At 38.3% G+C, this 19,436-nt stretch overlaps 1 protein-coding gene across 1 annotated transcript in view; it reads left to right on the top strand.

Moving 5' to 3' along the window:
- ADAM9 (ADAM metallopeptidase domain 9) overlaps positions 1-19,436 on the top strand; it is a 162,585-nt gene that overhangs the window by 86,232 nt on the left and 56,917 nt on the right. Inside the window, exons 13-14 of the mRNA XM_064585517.1 lie at positions 4,424-4,516; positions 17,985-18,180. Coding sequence (XP_064441587.1) covers positions 4,424-4,516; positions 17,985-18,180 — 289 coding nt within the window. The remainder of the gene's footprint in view (positions 1-4,423; positions 4,517-17,984; positions 18,181-19,436) is intronic.

Raw genomic sequence — 19,436 nt, 5'->3', positions numbered from 1 at the left:
ATTAAAGTATAATTGAATACAGTGTTAAAGAAACCAAATTTGGACTTAGATAATGAAAGGCTTTATTCAGAATAAAGACTATTGTAATAGGGAGAATGCTCTGATCTCAGAAATCTGAAAGCATCTTAAAATGAAATAAGAAAAGGTTTTTCTTTTAAAGGGTCAAGGTGAGGGCAAGCTGATAAGCAGAATCTTTTAAGAGGAAGCTGGATAAGCAAGGGGAAATGACCAGTGAGGTCTGATATGAAAGTGTTCTGCTGTAGTCAGCTGATTTCCACGAATAGCTGATAGGAGGGAGGGGGTGGCACACTCCACTTTTTCTGTAGGGACAAGCAGAGCTCAGGGGCCTGTAGGAAAGAGAGAAGCTTTACTAAAAAACTAATAACTATGTTAGGACAGAGCAAAGAGTAAGAAATGTGCAATTGTGAAAACTTGGTCAACAATAAACTGCATATATTTGAAGTATATAAGTTGATACATTTTTGATACATGTATACTTGTGTGAAACCATCTTCATGATCAAGATAATAAACACGTCATTATCCCAAAAAGTTCTTTGTGACTCTTGGTACTCCCTTCTTTCCACAGCCCCCACCCCCACTTTTTAAAAAAGATTTTATTTATCCATTTGACAGAGGGAGAGTACAAGCTGGGGGAGTGACAGGCAGAGGGAAAGGGAGAAGCAGGCTCCCCGCTGAGCAGGGGGAGCCCGATATGGGACTCAATACCAGGACCCCAGGATCACGACCCGAGCCGAAGGCAATCGCCTAACCAGCTGAGTCACCCAGGCGCCCTTTCCATCCCTTTTTGTTCTCCCATCCTCAGGCAATCACTGATCTCCTTTCTGTCATTATACATTAGTGTGCATTTCCTAGAATTTCATGTAAGTGGAATGATTTTTTTTTTCTCTAGCTTCATTCCCTCCGCATAATTATTTTGAGATTCATCCATGTTTCTACTGTGTCAGTAGTTCATTCCTTTTTATTGCTGTTTATCATTGAGTAGTATGGACATGGTACCGTTGGTTTATCTTTTCATCTGTTCATGTACATTTGGGTTCTTTCCAGTTTTTGGCTATTAACACGTAAAGCTGCTGTATTGGAAGACTTGCATACAAGTCTTCATATGGACTTATGTTTTCATTTCTCTTGGATAAATACCTAGGAGTGGAATGACTGGGTCATATGTTAGGTGTATAACTTTTCGAGACATTTTCAAATTGTTTTCCAAAGTGTTTGTACCATTTTACATCCCCACTGTCAGTGTATGAGAGTTCTAGTTCTTTTACATCCTTGGCAACACTTCATATAGTCAGTCGTTCAGTTTAGCCATTCTCTGGAATGTGAAGTGGTACCTCATTGAGGTTTTAATTTGCATTTCCTTAGTGACTAGTGATGTTGAGCATGTTTTCATGTGCTTATTTGCCATTTGTATATCTTTTTTTGATGATGTGTCTGTTCACCTCTTTTCCCCATTTTGAAAATTAGATAGTTTTGGGAGTACTTCATATATTCTGGATATGAGTCCTTTATCCAGATTTGCAGATATTTTCTCCCAGTCTCTGGCTTACCTTTAATTACCTTAACAGTGTTTTTTGAAGACTAGAAGCTTTATATTTTGATGAAAGCCCATTTTACCAATTTATGCTTTTATGGGCTATGCTTTTTTGATGTTATATCTCAGGAATCTTTGTCTAATCTAAAGTTGCAAAGGTTTTCTCCTAGAAGCCTTCTAATTTTAGGGTTTATATTTAGGACTATGATCGATTTTGACTTAATTCTTTTGTATGGTACAAGGTTTAAATTAGAGTTCATTTATTTATTTATTTTTAAAATATTTTTATTTATTTATTTGATGCAGACAGAGAGGGGGGTGGCGCACAAGCAGGGAGAGAGGGAGAGGCAGACTCCCTGCTGAGCAGGGAGCCCAATTCAGGGCTCAGTCCCAGGACCCTGGGATCATGACCTGAGCCGAAGGCAGATGCTTAACTGACTGAACCACCCAGGTGTCCCTAGAGTTCATTTATTTTTACATTATTATTATGAAAAGATTATAAACTAATGGGAAGTTGCATAAACAGTGCGAAGAGCCCCATGTATTTTCACCAGTTTCTCCCAAAAGTGATATCTTATGTAGCTCTCATGCAATATAAAAACCAGGACACTGACATTGATGCATTAACTAGATCACAGACTTTATTCAGTTTTCACCATTTTTAACCACATTTGTGTATGCGTGTGTATGTGTAATTTTATCCCATTTATTGATTTATGTAAACACCACCTCAGTTAACACAGAGAACTGTTCTATCATCACACAATAAAACTCCCTGCTGCGACCTCTTTGTATTCATACCCACCCCCAACTCCAGCCCTGATCCCTTCCCCTGGCTACCTCTAAGCTGTTCTCTATCTGTAGTATTGCCATTTCAATAATGTCATATAAATGGAGTTTATATAAAATGGAGTATATATAAAATATATACTCTTTGAGACTGACTTTTTTCACTAAATGAAATGCTTTTTTTCACTAAATGAAATGCCTCACTAAATGAAATGCCTCAATCTAAAGTTGTTGTATGTATTACTATTTCATTCCTTTTTATGAGTATTGTTCCATTGGATGGATTTTACTACAGAGAACTTGGAATAATGTTTATGCTAGTGTTTCCACCAGCCTGGAGGTCCTGCCTGGAGTTTGTTTAACCATTGTTTAACCATGCAGAGTTTGCGTAATCATTCACCCATTAAAGGGCATTTGGGTTTTTTTCTCACATTTTGCTATTAGAAATAAAGCTGCTATCAATTGTATTCCACTATTTATCATCAAAGAAATAAAGAAAAATATGGTCTTCATGATTAAAGAGATAAAAAGTTTTAGAAAGAATGTAAATTATAATAAAGAACCAAATAGAAATTATAGAACTAAAAAGTCCAATAAATGAAAGTTTCACTGGATAGAATTAATAGCAGACTAATATGGCAGAAGAGTCAATGAACATGAAGCCGATCAAAAGAAATAATTCAATCTAAAGAACAAATAGAAAAGATAAAAGAAAAATGAGCAGAGAATCAGGGACACATAGGAGATATCAAATAGTCTAATGTAACTGTTAGTGAAATTTCAGGAGACTAAGAATGAAAGAAAAAATAAAAGAAATAATGGCTGAAAACCCCCCTAATTTAGGGAAAAACATTGACTTACAATTTCAAAACACCAAGTGAACCCATGCTAGAATCATTACAAAGAAAATTCACTTAGGTATACTGTAGTCAAAATGCTGATATAAAGGGAAAATAATGAAAGAAGCCAATAAAAAAACAGGGGAACAGAGATATGAATGGCAGCTGATTTTTTCCCTGAAACACTAAGGGCCAGAAGACAATAGAACAGCATATTTACAGTTCTCAATGGAAGAAACTGTCAACCTAGAATTCCAAAGTAGGACAAATATTCTTCAAAAATGAAAGAAAGCTTATTTCCTCGGCCCCCTCTCTTCCCCTCCTCCTTCTGTCCCCTGTCTTATTCTTTCCCCCTCCTTCTCCTCTCAAACAATTCAGACCTGAACACATTAGCTGGAACATAGAGGAGATGTCTCTGTGGGTGGGAGGTTGTGGGATTTGTGTGGGGGTTGTGATGGGGAGCCATGGAGGCTTAAAGTGAGGTGAGAGAAGCCAGGCAAGATAAAAAGAATGTCCACATAAGGTGAAGACACACCCATTAGATAAGTCAGACCTTGAGCATGAAGAGAAAGGCATTGATGGATGCTTAATTCTCCATGATAATTAAAGGAACTTATGACTGAATGTATCCTCCTCCTCCAAATTTATATGTTGAAGCCCTAGCCCCCAGGGTAGCTGTATCTGCAGATGGGGCCTCCAAGTAAGTAATTAAGGTGAATGCGGTCAGGATGGGGTCCTGATCTGACAGGGTTAGTGTTCTTAAGAGAAGAGATCCTGAAGAGCTTGCTTGCTCTGTCTCTGTCAGAACATCCACACTGAAGAGGGGCCGTGTGAGCACACAGCCAGAAGGCAACTGTCTGCAAGCTAGGAAGAAAGTCCTCGCCAAAAACCGAATTGGCTGGAACTTTGTTTGGACCGCTAGCCTGTAGAACTATGGATAGTAAAAGTATCTTCTTCTGGCAGTTCCAGCAGACAAAGAGGCATTCTCTGTATGATTTCAGTCCTTTGAAAGTTGTTGAACTTTAAATGGTTATAAATGAAGAGTCACTGATAACTTGAGAAGGATAGTAAGTGATTTTCCGGAGAGTAACTGCTATAGCCGAGTTAGTATATGTGCTGCCGAAGCGAGCACAGCTATAGCCCAGTTAGAAAAAAGATTTTAGATCTGAGATAGGACTTTGATTAATGAAAATTGATGACAGTGACTCCTTTCCTTATTGACAGTTATTTTCTTTTCACAGGAGTGTGAATCTGACCCTTGTTGTGAAGGAAGTACTTGTAAACTTAAATCATCTGCCGAATGTGCATATGGTGACTGTTGTAAAGACTGTTGGGTAAGTGTCATGAGCACACTATGAAGGCGCACACACGATCTGTGTCTTTCCACAATGTCAGCTTTATTCAGTCCTAAAGCAAAGTTAAATCACAATTAGAAAGCAGGTTTCAGGATTCCAAACTCAGTGACAATCAATTGATCATGTGATTGAACTTGGCTTCTTACAAAGCATCCAGAGCAGGAGAGAAGACAAGCCACACAACGAACAAGATAACAGAAGGGTGCAGGAAATTCACAAACCAAATTTGAAGTCAGTCTGTGGGCGTGTGGTTGAGGTAAGGCCTCGGTCTGGTCCGGGTCAGCTCTCTGCACTCAATGCTTCTGATGTTCTAGCGGTGAAGACTCTTGGTTCTGTTCAGAGATCCCGGAGATCAATGGGGCAGAGCCTTCTGTGGCAATTGCCTTTTTTAAGTCAGACAAAGAGGGGTCAGGTCTGAAGAGTTTGACAGTTTTCTGCCAAAATTCTTCCCTTTTTAACTCAGTTTTGGGTCTCTGCAGACCTCCTCTGGTTCTTCGTGATCAGTTCTGGGGTGTCGGCTGACGTGGGTCCCAGTGATACCTCCTAGCTGCAGTAACTGAACTGCTCACGTCATTGCATGACATAGTCTCCTGCTTGACGTGAGAGACTCCATTTTGCTCTCTACATTCCACTCCATGATTCCTCATGGCAAATTCTGTAAGGGCCATGCAGGAATCAAGTATGTCTTACAGCAGGATGGCAGTAGTAGTTTGGTAACATAGCAAAAGGTACTTTTAGGTTATTTAATCAAGTTTTCAATAGAAATCAAACAAAATCAGTTAAATTCAAACCATATAAGATAAAGATCACATCAAATCCAAACAAGATAGACATATTAAAATGAATCAAGCAAACACAAAAACTCCCAACTCAAAGTCACATCTAATTGAATAAAGTCAAACAAAAAGAAGACAATAAAAAAAATACATATGGAATCTTCAGCATAGGCTCTTGGTGTATCCAAAAAAGAATGGCGAGGGTATGGTTAATCATAGTCTTTCTGTGATTTTTTTCTTTTTAAGTTTAAGAGTGCATAACATTCTAATAGCATATTTAATAAGATATATAGCAAAAATGATAACTAAAAGGACTTCCTTAATGGATTCCCAAACATGTGTAGAGATAATTCCATCCCATCTTTAGGTATTTTAAAGGGTTATAGTCAGACCAGAAGCCAAAACAAACCACCTGTTTGAAGGGTTTTGCTAACAATTCTAGAAAGGAACATTTATTATGTAAGTTTTCTATGTCTTTGTTTAATGCAGCTAAGTTAGTATTAGTGACGGCTGAAGCTGCATGAATGGCCTGCATAGCATTTTTAAAGTGGGTTAGCTTGTTGGTTAAGGTTTTATGGGCTGCTTTGAGTCCTTCCATGTTTTCATCCAAAAGTTTATCAATTTTGTCAGTTTTAACCCAAGGTATTTCTGTTATTTTATATGGTAAGATGTTGGAAGATCTTTGTATGAATATTCTGAGATGTAGGTACCCATTTTGGCAACATTATTACATGTTACATTAATAGCATACAGTATTTTAATACATTCATTGTTTATGGTGATAGTAGTATCCTTCATTTTAGTATGATTGAAGAATTTAACCTCTGAATAATCATTAGCACAAATTATCCAGTTAAAGTGTCCCATGTTCAAAAATAACTTTTCAGTGGATGTTCTTGTTAAAGGAAAAAGATCAGCATTGATTTCCAATTCATGCCAGGTATAGTACATGTTATGAGATCACTGAAATACCATTTCTTTGGGTAATAATATCCATCCATCCACAGGGGTGTATGTGTTACCGGAGTGCAGTATTACCATGTATTTGTTGTGGCACAGCATGTGAGTCATATACTAGTAGGCTTTGACCTCCTAATACTCTTTTTTTTTTAAAGTTTTATTTTATTATGTTAGTCACCATACATTACATCATTAGTTTTAGATGAAGTGTTCCATGATTCATTGTTTGTGTATAATACCCAGTGCTCCATGAAGAACGTGCCCTCTTTAATACCCATCACCAGGCTAACCCATCCCCCCACCCCTCCCCTCTAGAACCCTCAGTTTGTTTCTCAGAGTCCATAGTCTCTCATGGTTCGTCTCCTGCTCCGATTTCCCGCCCTTCATTTTGCCTTCCTGCTATCTTTTTTTTTTTTAACATATACTGCATTATTTGTTTCAGAGGTACAGATCTGTGATTCAACAGTCTTGCAAAATTCACAGCACTCACCATAGCACATACCCTCCCCAATGTCTATCACCCAGCCACCCCATCCCTCCCACCCCCCACCACTCCAGCAACCTTCAGTTTGTTCCCTGAGATTAAGAATTCTTCATATCATTGAGATCATATGATACTTGTCTTTCTCTGATTGACTTATTTCGCTTAGCATAATACCCTCTAGTTCTATCCACGTTGTTGCAAATGGCAAGATTTCATTTTTTTTGATGGCTGCATAATATTCCATTGTATATATATACCATATCTTCTTTATCCATTCATCTGTTGATGGATCTCTTGGCTCTTTCCACAGTTTGGCTATTGTGGACTTCACTGATGTAAATATTGGGGTGCACGTACCCCTTCGGATACATTTGTATCTTTGACCTCCTAATACTCTTAACAATGAAAGTTTACATTGCCCTCTATTGTCACAACCTGAAGGTCTCGAGGTGTATAATTGTAAAGGAGATTCAGTCCAGTCAGAAGAATACATTTTTCCTGTTGCTGTAATGTTTTTAATATCATTCCATGCTCTCTCAAGAAGGTTATTGATTCTGTAGCAATTATTTTTTAATTGTTCATTCAAATAAAAATTTCTCAGATTAAGTAAATTTTTTTGCAGGGCCTGAACCTTATGGTTGATATTATAATTAAATTCCAGTTGGTATGCATGATCTATGGACAATAGAATGTAATTCTTTAAATGCTGAGGAAATTTTGGAACCTAAGTTTTCTACTGCGTTATTTAAGGGGTTCACATGTTTTTTAAATGCAAATAATTCTTGCTTAATAGTTTGGATTTCTGCTTCCTGAATTGCAGAGATAATTAAGTTAGAGATGATGCCTAGTCCTACCAGGAATTATAAAGGTTTTCTAAGTCTAATTTTGTCAGGGGGTGGTAGGTCAGGTAATGCATGGGAGGTTGTTAGCTATACAAATTGGTATAGATGAATTAGTTATATTCTCACAGATAGGGTGCTGTACTGACCATATATGTTCTACCCATTGTGCGTCTGATGGTTAGGTTAATGAGAAGTATTGTTGCATACCTGGATTGTCCTCCCAAGTTATAAGTGTCAAATCTAGATCATTGTCACGAGATTCTGGGAGGTCTGGTATGGTTGAGTCTGGTGATTGTTGCGTCTCTCTCTCTCCTAATGTAAAAAACCTTATTCTTTTAGTGCTGTCTTAATTAAGCAGATGGTATAATTAGCTAATTTTCTGCACTGTGGTTGGGTCTATTACCAATGTGGCAATTTCCGTTGTGGCAATAGGTGAAGTATCTGGTTAGTTCAACAAGACAAAGAATCAGGAGAATATTAATAATTATAAGTAATATTTGCCCAGCAGCATTATTGGCAGAAAACGAGATCAACACTGCATTTTTGTGTCCTAATTGATAATGTAAGTGTGCATGTATTAGACTTGTCTTATAATGACAAGTACAAAGTAAGCAGGGGCATAAAAATATATATCAGTTTTTTTTTCTAATCTGTAATAGAAAGCCCTTCTAGTATGTAATTTTTCTTCAGTGATTTTTAAGGTATGTCCATAGGAGAAAAGTCCTGGATATTCTTAAGTTGCAACTGTCCTTTAGCCCCTGTAGTCCGAGAAATGTTTCCGTGCCTGTGAGCAACAATGTCCTGTAATGAGGTGGAATTGTCCCTCAGTTTTGTTGCTGCTTTATATGTAAGTCGAAGCGGTGTCTATTGTTACCTCCCTTTTTTCTGTATCTGGGGCAGGGGTGTTTGACATCTTATGAGGACCATCTTTTTGTAACCTGTCTCTTTGATTTAGCAAAAAGCAAGCTATATCCAGGGCTTGTTAAGAACTTCCTTGTTTCGGGGCACCTGGGTGGCTCAGTCGTTAAGCGTCTGCCTTCGGCTCAGGTCATGATCCCAGGGTCCTGGGATCGAGCCCCACATCGGGCTCCCTGCTCGGCGGGAGGCCTGCTTCTCCCTCTCCCACTCCCCCTGCTTGTGTTCCCTCTCTCGCTGTGTCTCTCTCTGTCAAATAAATAAAATCTTAAAAAAAAAAAAAAAAAGAACTTCCTTGTTTCTCTTATCAATCGTAATTCTCTCTTTTTTTTTTTTTTTTTAAGATTTTTAATTTATTTATTTGACAGACAGATAGCGAGAGCAGGAACACAAGCAGGGGGAGTGGGAGAGGGAGAAGCAGGCTTCCCGCTGAGCAGGAAGCCCGATGCGGGTCTCGATCCCAGGACCCTGGGATCATGACCTGAGCCGAAGGCAGACGCTTAATGATTGAGCCACCCAGGCACCCCTCGTAATTCTCTTTTTAATAATCAGTTAAATCTCTTTGTATATCTAGCAGCTGTAGGATTGTAGGCTAGATGGTAATTCCATTGTAAGTCCCATAGATCACAGAGCTTTTTAACTGAGGTGGCTGTAAAGTGAGTTCCCTGATCACTTTCTACTCTTCCTGGTGCTCCAAAGTGAGCTGCCCATGACTATAGAGCCCTTATTGTTGCATGAGCTGAAGGGCTAGAGGCAGCCAGAGCTTATCCCTAAATCTGTATATATGTCTACCAGGGCAGAGGCATGTATCTGTGGATAGCTGTGATTTAAACGTCCTAGAAAGTCTGTTTGTATTGTAAAATTAAATGTGGTAGGCTTGTATGTATGTATCTGTTGATGCAGTGTACCTGTATTTACGTACCATCTGTTTACATGTGATGCATCCTTGTAATGCTCTTTTTTTCTCCTGCCAAGTAACTTTAAGATTTCTTTCAGTGAACCATTTATATAAGGCATGTGTTCCTGTTTGTGCTTTGTATGTATTTCCATAATTGCATGTGGAGTTATTAGTATTTCTGTTATTTCCTTATCTGTGTGATACTGGTTTCCTGTCTTTTTAAATTTCAACTGGTGTTACTTTAGGTACCTCCCATTTTCCATCCCTATCTCTTTGTAATATTATTAGTGGCAATGTGTGTCTCCATCCTTCCTTATCTCTTTTTAATTTTAATTATAATCCTTCCTTTGTTTCTATTGCCTCAGTGTCTCTTGTCAATGCATCAACCTCATTATTATATTTTGATACCTCTGTGTTGTCTTTTTTGTGTGCTGACACATGTGTAACATATTTTAATTTTCTCTGAAGCTATATATAATTCTTCCCAATATTCTCTTGACCATATGTCTTTGCCATTTATTTTAAGATCATTTCTTTCCCATTTTCCTGACCACAGGGCTACTGCCCATGAGTCAGTAAAAATATATATGGTGCTTTGATTCTCCTCTAATGATTTTCTTTTAGCCAATACTACTGCAATTAATTCTACATGTTCTGCAGATTGAGTTTTACCTTTTTCTCTGAGGATCAGATTGTCCCAGGGTCTCAGTGCTGTGGCTGCCCGTTCTGTTCTTCCAGAGACTCCAGGGGGTGATCCATCTGTAAACCAGCCATTTGATAGACCTTTAGACCAGGATGGGATGTATTTCCCTAAGTTTTGAGTATGGATTTGCCTTTCCCTTGGAATAAATTCTAGCAAGACTATTTCCGTCTTACATATCTCCTCGGTGTGAAGTTCTGGTTGTCCCTGGAAGGACATGTCTCTTCCTCGGATATGCCATTTCCAAGTTAGCAATTTCAAATCAATTTGGATACCTGTCCATTCTTCTGGGCTCAGTTTTATCCAGTGGAACAAAGGTATATGACTCGGCACTGTTATTTTTTGATTTCCCAATAGGGGTTCTATATTTTTTAAAGCTTCATATAGCAACCATATATGTTTTTCAAATATTGAATATTTATGTTCTGAATATGGGAACTTTGTAGTCCAAAATCCTATCGGTAGAAAATTAGGTTTATGTTTCTTCTTTGTCCAGAGGGACCATGACCATATTCTCCACTCATCAATATTTCTATTCTTAATGGTTCTCCTGCTGCTGGATAATGTATTGTTTGAATTGTCTTAATAAAAATCCCTTAATGTATCTAAAGCCTGTTGTTGTTGTTGTTCTGTCCATTCAAAATCTTGTGCCTTTCTAGTTATTTTGTAAGTAGGTTTTAAGATTATATTTAAGTATGGTAGATGCTGTCTCCAATATCCAAATAAGCCTATAAGTCTCTGTGCCTCTCTTTTATCTTTAGGTGTCCTATTGCTTGTATTTTATCTATTACCTTATCTGGTACCTTCCTTCCTTCAGAAGACCATTGAATTCCTAGAAATTTGCAATGAGTGTCTGGTCTGATATTTTTTCATCGTTAATAGTCCATCTATGTTCCCTTAAATGCTGTATTAACTTTTCCTTTTCTTGTCTTAATTGCTCCTTATCTTTTTTTGTTGTTATTATGTCATCAGTATAGGATATTACTACTAGAGATTTGTACAATGATTGATCTATAGGAGTGGACAGGATAGTATGTGCTATTACTGGGCTATTCAGATATCTTTGGGGCAGCCTTACAAATTGATATTGTTTGCCTTCCCATGAGAATGTGGTATTCCTGGCTTTTTCCTGTAATAGGTATTGCAAAAAACATGTCGGACATATCTATAGTCACATAATATTTTCCATGATAACTAGTTATCTTATTTATTACTTCTTCTGTGTCAGATAATGCTCCCATTGATTTTGGTGATACTTTATTTAGATTTCTATAATCTACCGTTAGCCTATATTGTCCACTAGGTTTTAACACTGGCCATATGGGACTATTAAAACTGGATGACATTCCTGGAATAATTATACCCTCTTTTAATAATTCCATTATTTTTTCTCTTATTTCCTTATGTCCCCCTTTTAATGGGTATCGTTTAGTAAATGATTCCCTATGGGGTCTTGGGAGTTCTATTGGATCTATCTTTACTTGTGCTAAGCATATATTCTTATTTTTCTTTCTTTTTAATGGCATCCATTCCTCATATAATTTTAGAATTAAATCCATTCCTATAATATTTCCTAGCTGCAGGGCACTCACAAAAGTATGTCTTATAGGTTCTCTTCATACATTAACACTTCTGTTTCTATGGGTTTTCCCTGGATTATTTTTCCTCCTAGTCCTTCAATGTTTATAGTTTTTCCTTTATTAGGTCTTTCTCTCTTTAATAATGATATTTGGGATCCTGTATCTACTAAAGATGTGTTATTATTTTCTTTCCTATCTTTAATGCTAATTGCATATATGGCCTATTATCCCTGGATTTGGTGGCCTGCCAGTCCATCCCGGGGTCCTCTAGTTTTTTGTAAAGAAAGTTTTAGTAAATCTTCCTTGTACCCCGTGGCAGGGATGTCCACTATCACCACTGCTATTCAACATAGTATTAGAAGTCCTAGCCACAGCAATCAGACAACAAAAAGAAATAAAAGGCATCCAAATCGGCAAAGAAGTCAAACTCTCACTGTTTTTAGATGATATGATACTTTATGTGGAAAACCCAAAAGACTCCACCCCAAAACTGCTAGAACTCATACAGGAATTCAGTAAAGTGGCAGGATAGAAAATCAATGCCCAGAAATCAGTGGCATTCCTATACACCAACAACAAAACAGAAGAAAAAGAAATTAAGAAGTCGATCCCATTTACAATTGCACCCAAAACCATATGATACCTAGGAATAAATCTCACCAAAGAGGCAAAGGATCTGTACTCAGAAAACTATAAAATACTCATGAAAGAAATTGAGGAAGACACAAAGAAATGGAAAAACGTTCCATGCTCATGGATTGGAAGAACAAATATTGTGAAGATGTCAATGCTACCTAGAGCAATCTACACATTCAATGCAATCCCCATCAAAATACCATCCACTTTTTTCAAAGCAATGGAACAAATAATCCTAAAATTTGTACGGAACCAGAAAAGACCCCGCATAGCCAGAGGAATGTTGAAAAAGAAAAGCAAAGCTGGCGGCATCATAATTCCGGACTTCCAGCTCTATTACAAAGCTGTCATCAAGACAGTATGGTACTGGCACAAAAACAGACACATAGATCAATGGAACAGAATAGAGAGCCCAGAAATGGACCCTCAACTCTATGGTCAACTCATCTTTGACAAAGCAGGAAAGAATGTCCAATGGAAAAAAGACAGTCTCTTCAACAAATGGTGTTGGGAAAATTGGAGAGCCACATGCAGAAGAATGAAACTGGACCATTTCCTTACACCACACACAAAAATAGACTCTGAATGGCTGAAAGACCTCAATGTGAGACAGGAGTCCTTCAAAATCCTAAAGGAGAACACAGGCAGCAACCTCTTCAACCTCAGCCGAAGCAACTTCTTCCTAGAAACATCGCCAAAGGCAAGGGAAGAAAGGGCAAAAATGAACTATTGGGACTTCAAGATAAAAAGCTTTTGCGGGCGCCTGGGTGGCTCAGTTGGTTAAGCGACTGCCTTCGGCTCAGGTCATGATCCTGGAGTCCCTGGATCAAGTCCCGCATCGGGCTCCCTGCTCGGCAGGGAGTCTGCTTCTCCCTCTGACCCTCCCCCCTCTCATGTGCGCTCTCTCATTCTCTCTCTCTCAAATAAATAAATAAAATCTTAAAAAAAAAAGATAAAAAGCTTTTGTACAGCAAAAGAAGGAGTCATCAAAACCAAAAGACAACCGACAGAATGGGAGAAGATATTTGCAAATGACATATCAGATAAAGGGTTAGTATCCAAAATCTATAAAAAACTTATGATATGATATCATCATATCATCATCATATCATATTACATCAAAAACTGATGATGTAATGTATGGTGATTAACATAACAATAAAAAAGTAAAAAAAAATAAATTAAAAAACTAAATTAAAAATAAAATCTTCCTGGGCACCTGGGTGGCTCAGTCAGTTAAGCGACTGCCTTCGGCTCAGGTCATGATCCTGGAGTCCCAGGATCGAGTCCCGCATCGGGCTCCCTGCTCGGCGGGGAGTCTGCTTCTCCCTCTGACCCTCCTCCCTCTCATGCTCTCTGTCTCTCATTCTCTCTCTCTCAAATAAATAAATAAAATCTTAAAAAAAAAAAATAAAATCTTCCTTGTTCCCTTTGCCGGTATTCTTGCTCCTCTCTTAATGGTTTGAATGAAACGTTTATTTTTTCTCCTCTTCTGTCTTGATCTTTTGTATCCATTTCTATTACTTTCCTCATTTCTTTGCTCTCTGTTTCTATACTGATTTCTGTTCCATGTGACTTCTTGTTGATGTTTTCTTTGATTTCTTTCTGAATATCCTTGATTATATTCTCTATTCCCTCTTTTTTGATAATTCCGTGTCCTGTATTTGTCAAATGGTCTGTTTGTTTTGTTTCCAGATACCTGCACAGTGGTATTAAATGTAAACCTTCTGTTGTGGTCTGTCTCTCTCAGCGGATGATTGCATGTATGTTCGTTTGTTTGAGCAGGGCATGCAGGTGCCCTTGAGGGCTTAGATATGTCCTCAGCATGTGATTGCTGTGTTTCCTGAACTATAAATGTTATCTTATGTGTGCCTGATAATTCAGCTGATAATCTGAATGTATTTAGTACATCTTGCATGGTATGGCATCCTGCCAGTGCATTCATAAATGAAATATTTGTTTTCTGGGGCTCCTAACAGAGGTACTCTTTTAATCTCATTAGCGGCAGGCACCTCAAAGGGTGTGGTGAATCTTCCCTGAGTGTCATATATCATTGCCAGAATAGCCAATTTCTGGCAATGTAATTGAGCCTGCTCTAAGTCAGTCCAATTTCATCTATCTCCAGATTTAGTGGGATCTAGATAAGAGTTTACCCTTCTCCATGCCAAAGCAATCCAATCCCAAAGGGATAGAATTTTGGTGGCTTATTTTGCCTTCATTTCCTTGGTTTAAACGGGGTTTTCAGCTAAAGAAGATACCTGATGCATCTCTTTGCCTGATAATGCTATTGTATTTGCCCCATTATCCCATACATGAAGCAACCAGTCTACATCAGATACATGTTTTTGACAAAAATCTGTTCTAATCTTCTGAAGTTCAGCACAAGTGTATTCTCTGTCCTCTGCTGCTTCCACAGGTTTTCCTTATCCATTACTGTAATCTAATACTTTCTTCCTGGTAATTATAGGTCTGCTGTGATAATCCATCCCCCCCCCCCCCAGGGGTTATCATAGTCTCCTGGATCCTCAGGATAGGGGTTCTGGGGTCCCAATGGTTTATCGTTCTTTAAATTTAAATTATGCATTAATTTGGCCTTCCTTATTACTTTATTAGCTAGCTCTTTGCCCCTTTGTCCTGGTCTAACTGCAAGATGGTTTTCATAGATAAGATGGGAAACCCTTCAGTGGGCACCCAGGACACTAAGGGCTTTACAGTTTTAGAATCCTTCAGATCCATGATTATATCTCCTGGGGTCCTGGTTGTGAGCTTCTTTCTAACTTCTAACTCCGTTGGGTACCATGGGTCTTCTACACAAAGTATGGTGTCGGGCCTCTTGGCCCTTTTCACCATCCCTTTTAGGCATTTACTTAGTGCACACATCTTTCTTCATTTTTTGTAACCTAGTAGTGGCTATATATAATTTCTTAACTATGGAGAGTTCTATTTCCCACTTATACCGTAGGATATTTATACAGATTTTTCCACAATTTTTGTTCACGTCTTTCTGCCAAGTTACAGATTAATTTGGCCAGTAGTGGCATGTATCTTTGCAATGTCTCCAAATAGTTTAATTTTTCTTAGCCTTCCAAGTGCCTTTCTGAGGCAGTCTCCCTTGGTCTCAGCTTTGGCTAGTTCCACCGCATGCCCAGCATGCAAAGGGGTAAGCCCTGGACCAGCTTCCGTTGCTGACTGCTCCCTGCATAGAGCCAGTTTCACTTTCACCTGCCTGTGATACCTTAGGATTTCACTCTCAATGAGATGCCTGGAAAGTCTATATTCACATAAATTTATTCCCCAATTTATTATTTTTAAGTTTGGCTATAGTCAATTCAAGCAAGACTTTAGGAGTCTTTTCTGATTCTTTTAAATTTTCTAACACATGATGAGTCAATGACATGGATCCTGCTGACTACACGAGTTGTGTCTTTCCACAGTGTCAGCTTTATTCAGTCCTAAAGCAAAGTTAAATCACAATTAGAAAGCAGGTTCGGGATTCCAGGCTCGGTTCACCATGTGATTAAACCTGGCTTCTTACACAGCACCCAGAGCAGGAGAGAAGACAAGCCACACACCGAACAAGGTAACAGAAGGTGCAGGAAGTGAACGAACCAAACTCAGTCAGGCTGTGGGCGTGTGGTTGAGCCAAGGCCTCGGCCTGGTCCGGGTCAGCTCTCCGCACTCGGCTTCTGGTGTTCTGGCGGCGAAGACCTCGGTTCTGCTCGGAGACCCCGGGGATCAGCGGGGCAGAGCCTTCCGTGGCCATTGCCTTTCTCGAGTGGCGAGACCGAGGGGCCAGGTCTGAAGAGTCCGCCAGTTCGCTGCCCAAATCCTTCCCTTCTTAAAGGGATTTACTCCGTTTGGGGTCTCTGCAGACCTCCTCTGGTTCTTCGTGATCAGTTGTGGGGTGTCGGCTGACGTGGGTCCGGGCGATACCTCGTAGCTGCCGGACCTTGACGCAGGCTCCTGCTTGATGTGAGAGACTCCATTTTGTTCTCTACAGTAAGGAATTCCTCGGTATTTGGAAAAAAGTAGAAAAAGGAAAAACATGCATATGTTAAAATTTGTGTTCTTTTATCTGTAAGAGAGCACTATTTTTCTTATATGATTTTATGAAAAATTTTATGCCACTTGTTTGCAATTTTGAATTACATTCTTTTATAACAAGTGGTCTTGTGAGACTATTTTTCTAAGGAGAAACGTTTTTGTTTTTTTTTCTGATTTTAAGAGTTATCTGGGGCACCTGGGTCGCTTAGTCAGTTGGGTGTCTGACTCTTGATCTCAGCTCAGGTCTTGATCTTAGGGTCATGAGTTCAAGCCCTGTATTGGGCTCCACGCTGGGCATGGAGTCTACTTAAAAAAAAAAGTAACCTGTGTTTTTTATACATAATTTAACAATACCAAAGTATAGACAGTACACAGTGAAAGATGCCCTATCATTTTACCCTCCTTAGGTAGCCACTGCTGATAATTTAACTTTACGTACTCTTTCCTATACAAATGTGAATGCATGTGTATATGTGTGGTGTATGAGTGTGTGAACACAGGGGCGCCTGGGTGGCTCAGTCGTTAAGCATCTGCCTTCGGTCTTGATCCCAGGGTCCTGGGATCGAGCCTCCATTGGGCTCCCTGCTCCACAGAAGCCTGCTTCTCCCTCTCCCACTCTCCCTGCTTGTGTTCCCTCTCTCGCTGTGTCTCTCTCTGTCAAATAAATAAATAAAATCTAAAAAAAAAAAAAAAGTGTGTGAACACAGATACACTTATTTTTACTACCTGCTTTTTTCAGTAAGATACCACAGACTTTATTCTATAGTTCTACATGGTTAAACAGTTAGTGCTGTTTTGTGTGGCTCTACCATAATTTCTTTATTGAGTCAACTAATGATGGCCATTTAGGTTACTTCTAATTTTTGTTTGTAAGTGGAATTGTTGGGACAGAGTATTGCATGTTAAAAATTTTGACACGCATTTTACATACCTTCCACAAATGTGCCGCTCTGTACTTCTACCAGCAGTGTAATAAGGATACTTATATACTAATATAATATTAATAATATTATATTATTATTAATATTATATATTAATATATATAATATAATTATTATAATAATATATACTAATATACTAATATTAGTATAAGGATACTAATATAACACTTGATAGCAAGTGTTATAATCCTCGTTAGTCTGATAGGCGTAAAGTGCTTTTTTTAAATTTTCTAAGATCTTATTTATTTATTAGAGAGAGAGAGAGTGGGCATGAGCAGGTGTGGGGGAGAGGGGCAGAGGGAGAGGGAGAAGCTGACTCCCCCCTGAGCAGGGACCCCGATGTGGGACTCCATCCCAGGACCCTGGGATCAGGACCTGAGCCAAAGGCAGACGCTTAACCGACTGAGCCACCCAGGCGCCCCAGATGTCAGGTGCTTTTAAAGTTTTAATTTGCGTTTCTTTTGGTTATCAATGAGGTTATATTTTTTTCATTTTTTGTATTTCATGACTCTTATTTGTTGCCTGTTATCAGACTTTGTTCATATTTCTATTGCTTATCTAATCTTTTGTTGTTAGAACTTTTTATAGATATAAATACTGTGGCTTCAAGTTTGATTAATTTGTGGAGATTGTCCTGATATTCCTGTTTAATTTGGATTTTATTACCGTAGTTCCTTCCAGGAGGTACTTTATGCCGAGGAAAAACCAATGAGTGTGATGTTCCAGAGTATTGCAATGGTTCTTCTCAGTTCTGTCAGCCAGATGTTTTTATTCAGAATGGATATCCTTGCCAGAATAACAAAGCCTATTGTTACAATGGCATGTGCCAGTATTATGATGCTCAGTGTCAAGTCATCTTTGGCTCAAGTAAGACATTTTAATTATAATTTATTCCTTTGATTTGATTTGATTTTGTGCTTTAGTTTTTGTTAAAAATGGAAAGAAAACATTATTGATAAAATTTAAATTCTCCTGTTTTCTCTCTCTTGTTATATCTCCCTCCTTCCTTCTCCATGAGCAGTCCTGTTCATGAATTTGATATGTGCAAATTCAGTTGATGATTTTTGCTTTTACTCCCTCTCTTTTTATCACCTTTCTATTCTATATATGTAAACAAAATAAATAAATATATGTTTACTTAGTATCACGTTCTAGTTTTAATAATTTCATATAAATAGTATGGGTATATACATATGGATCTGCTAGTTTCATTGCTCAGTCAAAATGTTTTTGACACATTTGATTACAATATCAATATAGTATGATACATTTAGATCTTAGTATATTAGAGTATTTCATTATGTAAATAGAATCCATTCTCATACTGATGGATATTTAGGATGTTTAAAAGTTTTTCCTGTTTTCTCTATTTAAAGTTTTCATTTTTATCAAAGTTATACATGCATATAAAGAGCCAGATTTTTTTTTATAAGGTTTTATGAAAAAGTGTGCTTCCACCTAATATCCCCATTCATTGGGGCAACCACTTTTCACTTTTTCTAGCTGATTATTCTGTTACTTGCTTCAGGTCTTTAGATAATCTCTTGGAAATGCCATTTTTTGATTTTTCCATTCTAGGTATTAACCATTAATTTCTCACTATGGAAGATGAGAATTTACAGTTCTTTCCTTCTTTCAACCCTTGTCAACTCCCATCATATTCATGGTCTTTTTCCATTCTTCATTCTTTTAATATGGATGAATTGTTATGATTTTAGTTAAAGCATGGCGGATTGTTGTGATACTGTGATTTATAATTAGAGAAATGTATTTGATCTTCTTCCAGTTCTTGGCATCAAGCTTCTAAAACCCTTGGAATTTCCTAAGTGATGAGAGCTACAAATGTGTCTTTTGTTATGTTAGTAAAATGCCGGTTGGAAAGCTCCTAGGTAAACCAAGGGTGGGGGCTGGTTGCCCACGGAACCAACCATTGTGATGAGAGGGTTGGAACTTTCAGTTCCCCCACCTCCAGGGAGGGGAGTGGGGGCTAGAGATTGAGTTAATCACTAATGGCCTGTGGTTTAATCAACCATACCTATGCAGTGATGCCTCCATAGCCACCCAAAAGGATAGGTTTCTGAGAGCTTCCGGCTTGGTGAACAAGTGGATATTCTGGGAAAGTG

Source organism: Mirounga angustirostris, unplaced genomic scaffold, assembly GCF_029215605.1.
Source record: "Mirounga angustirostris isolate CCGP_5_RB_7025 unplaced genomic scaffold, mMirAng1.0.hap1 SCAF_2, whole genome shotgun sequence".
Lineage (NCBI taxonomy): Eukaryota > Metazoa > Chordata > Mammalia > Carnivora > Phocidae > Mirounga > Mirounga angustirostris.
The sequence above is the reverse complement of the archived record's forward strand: the minus strand, read 5'-3'. Positions and strand labels throughout refer to the sequence as shown.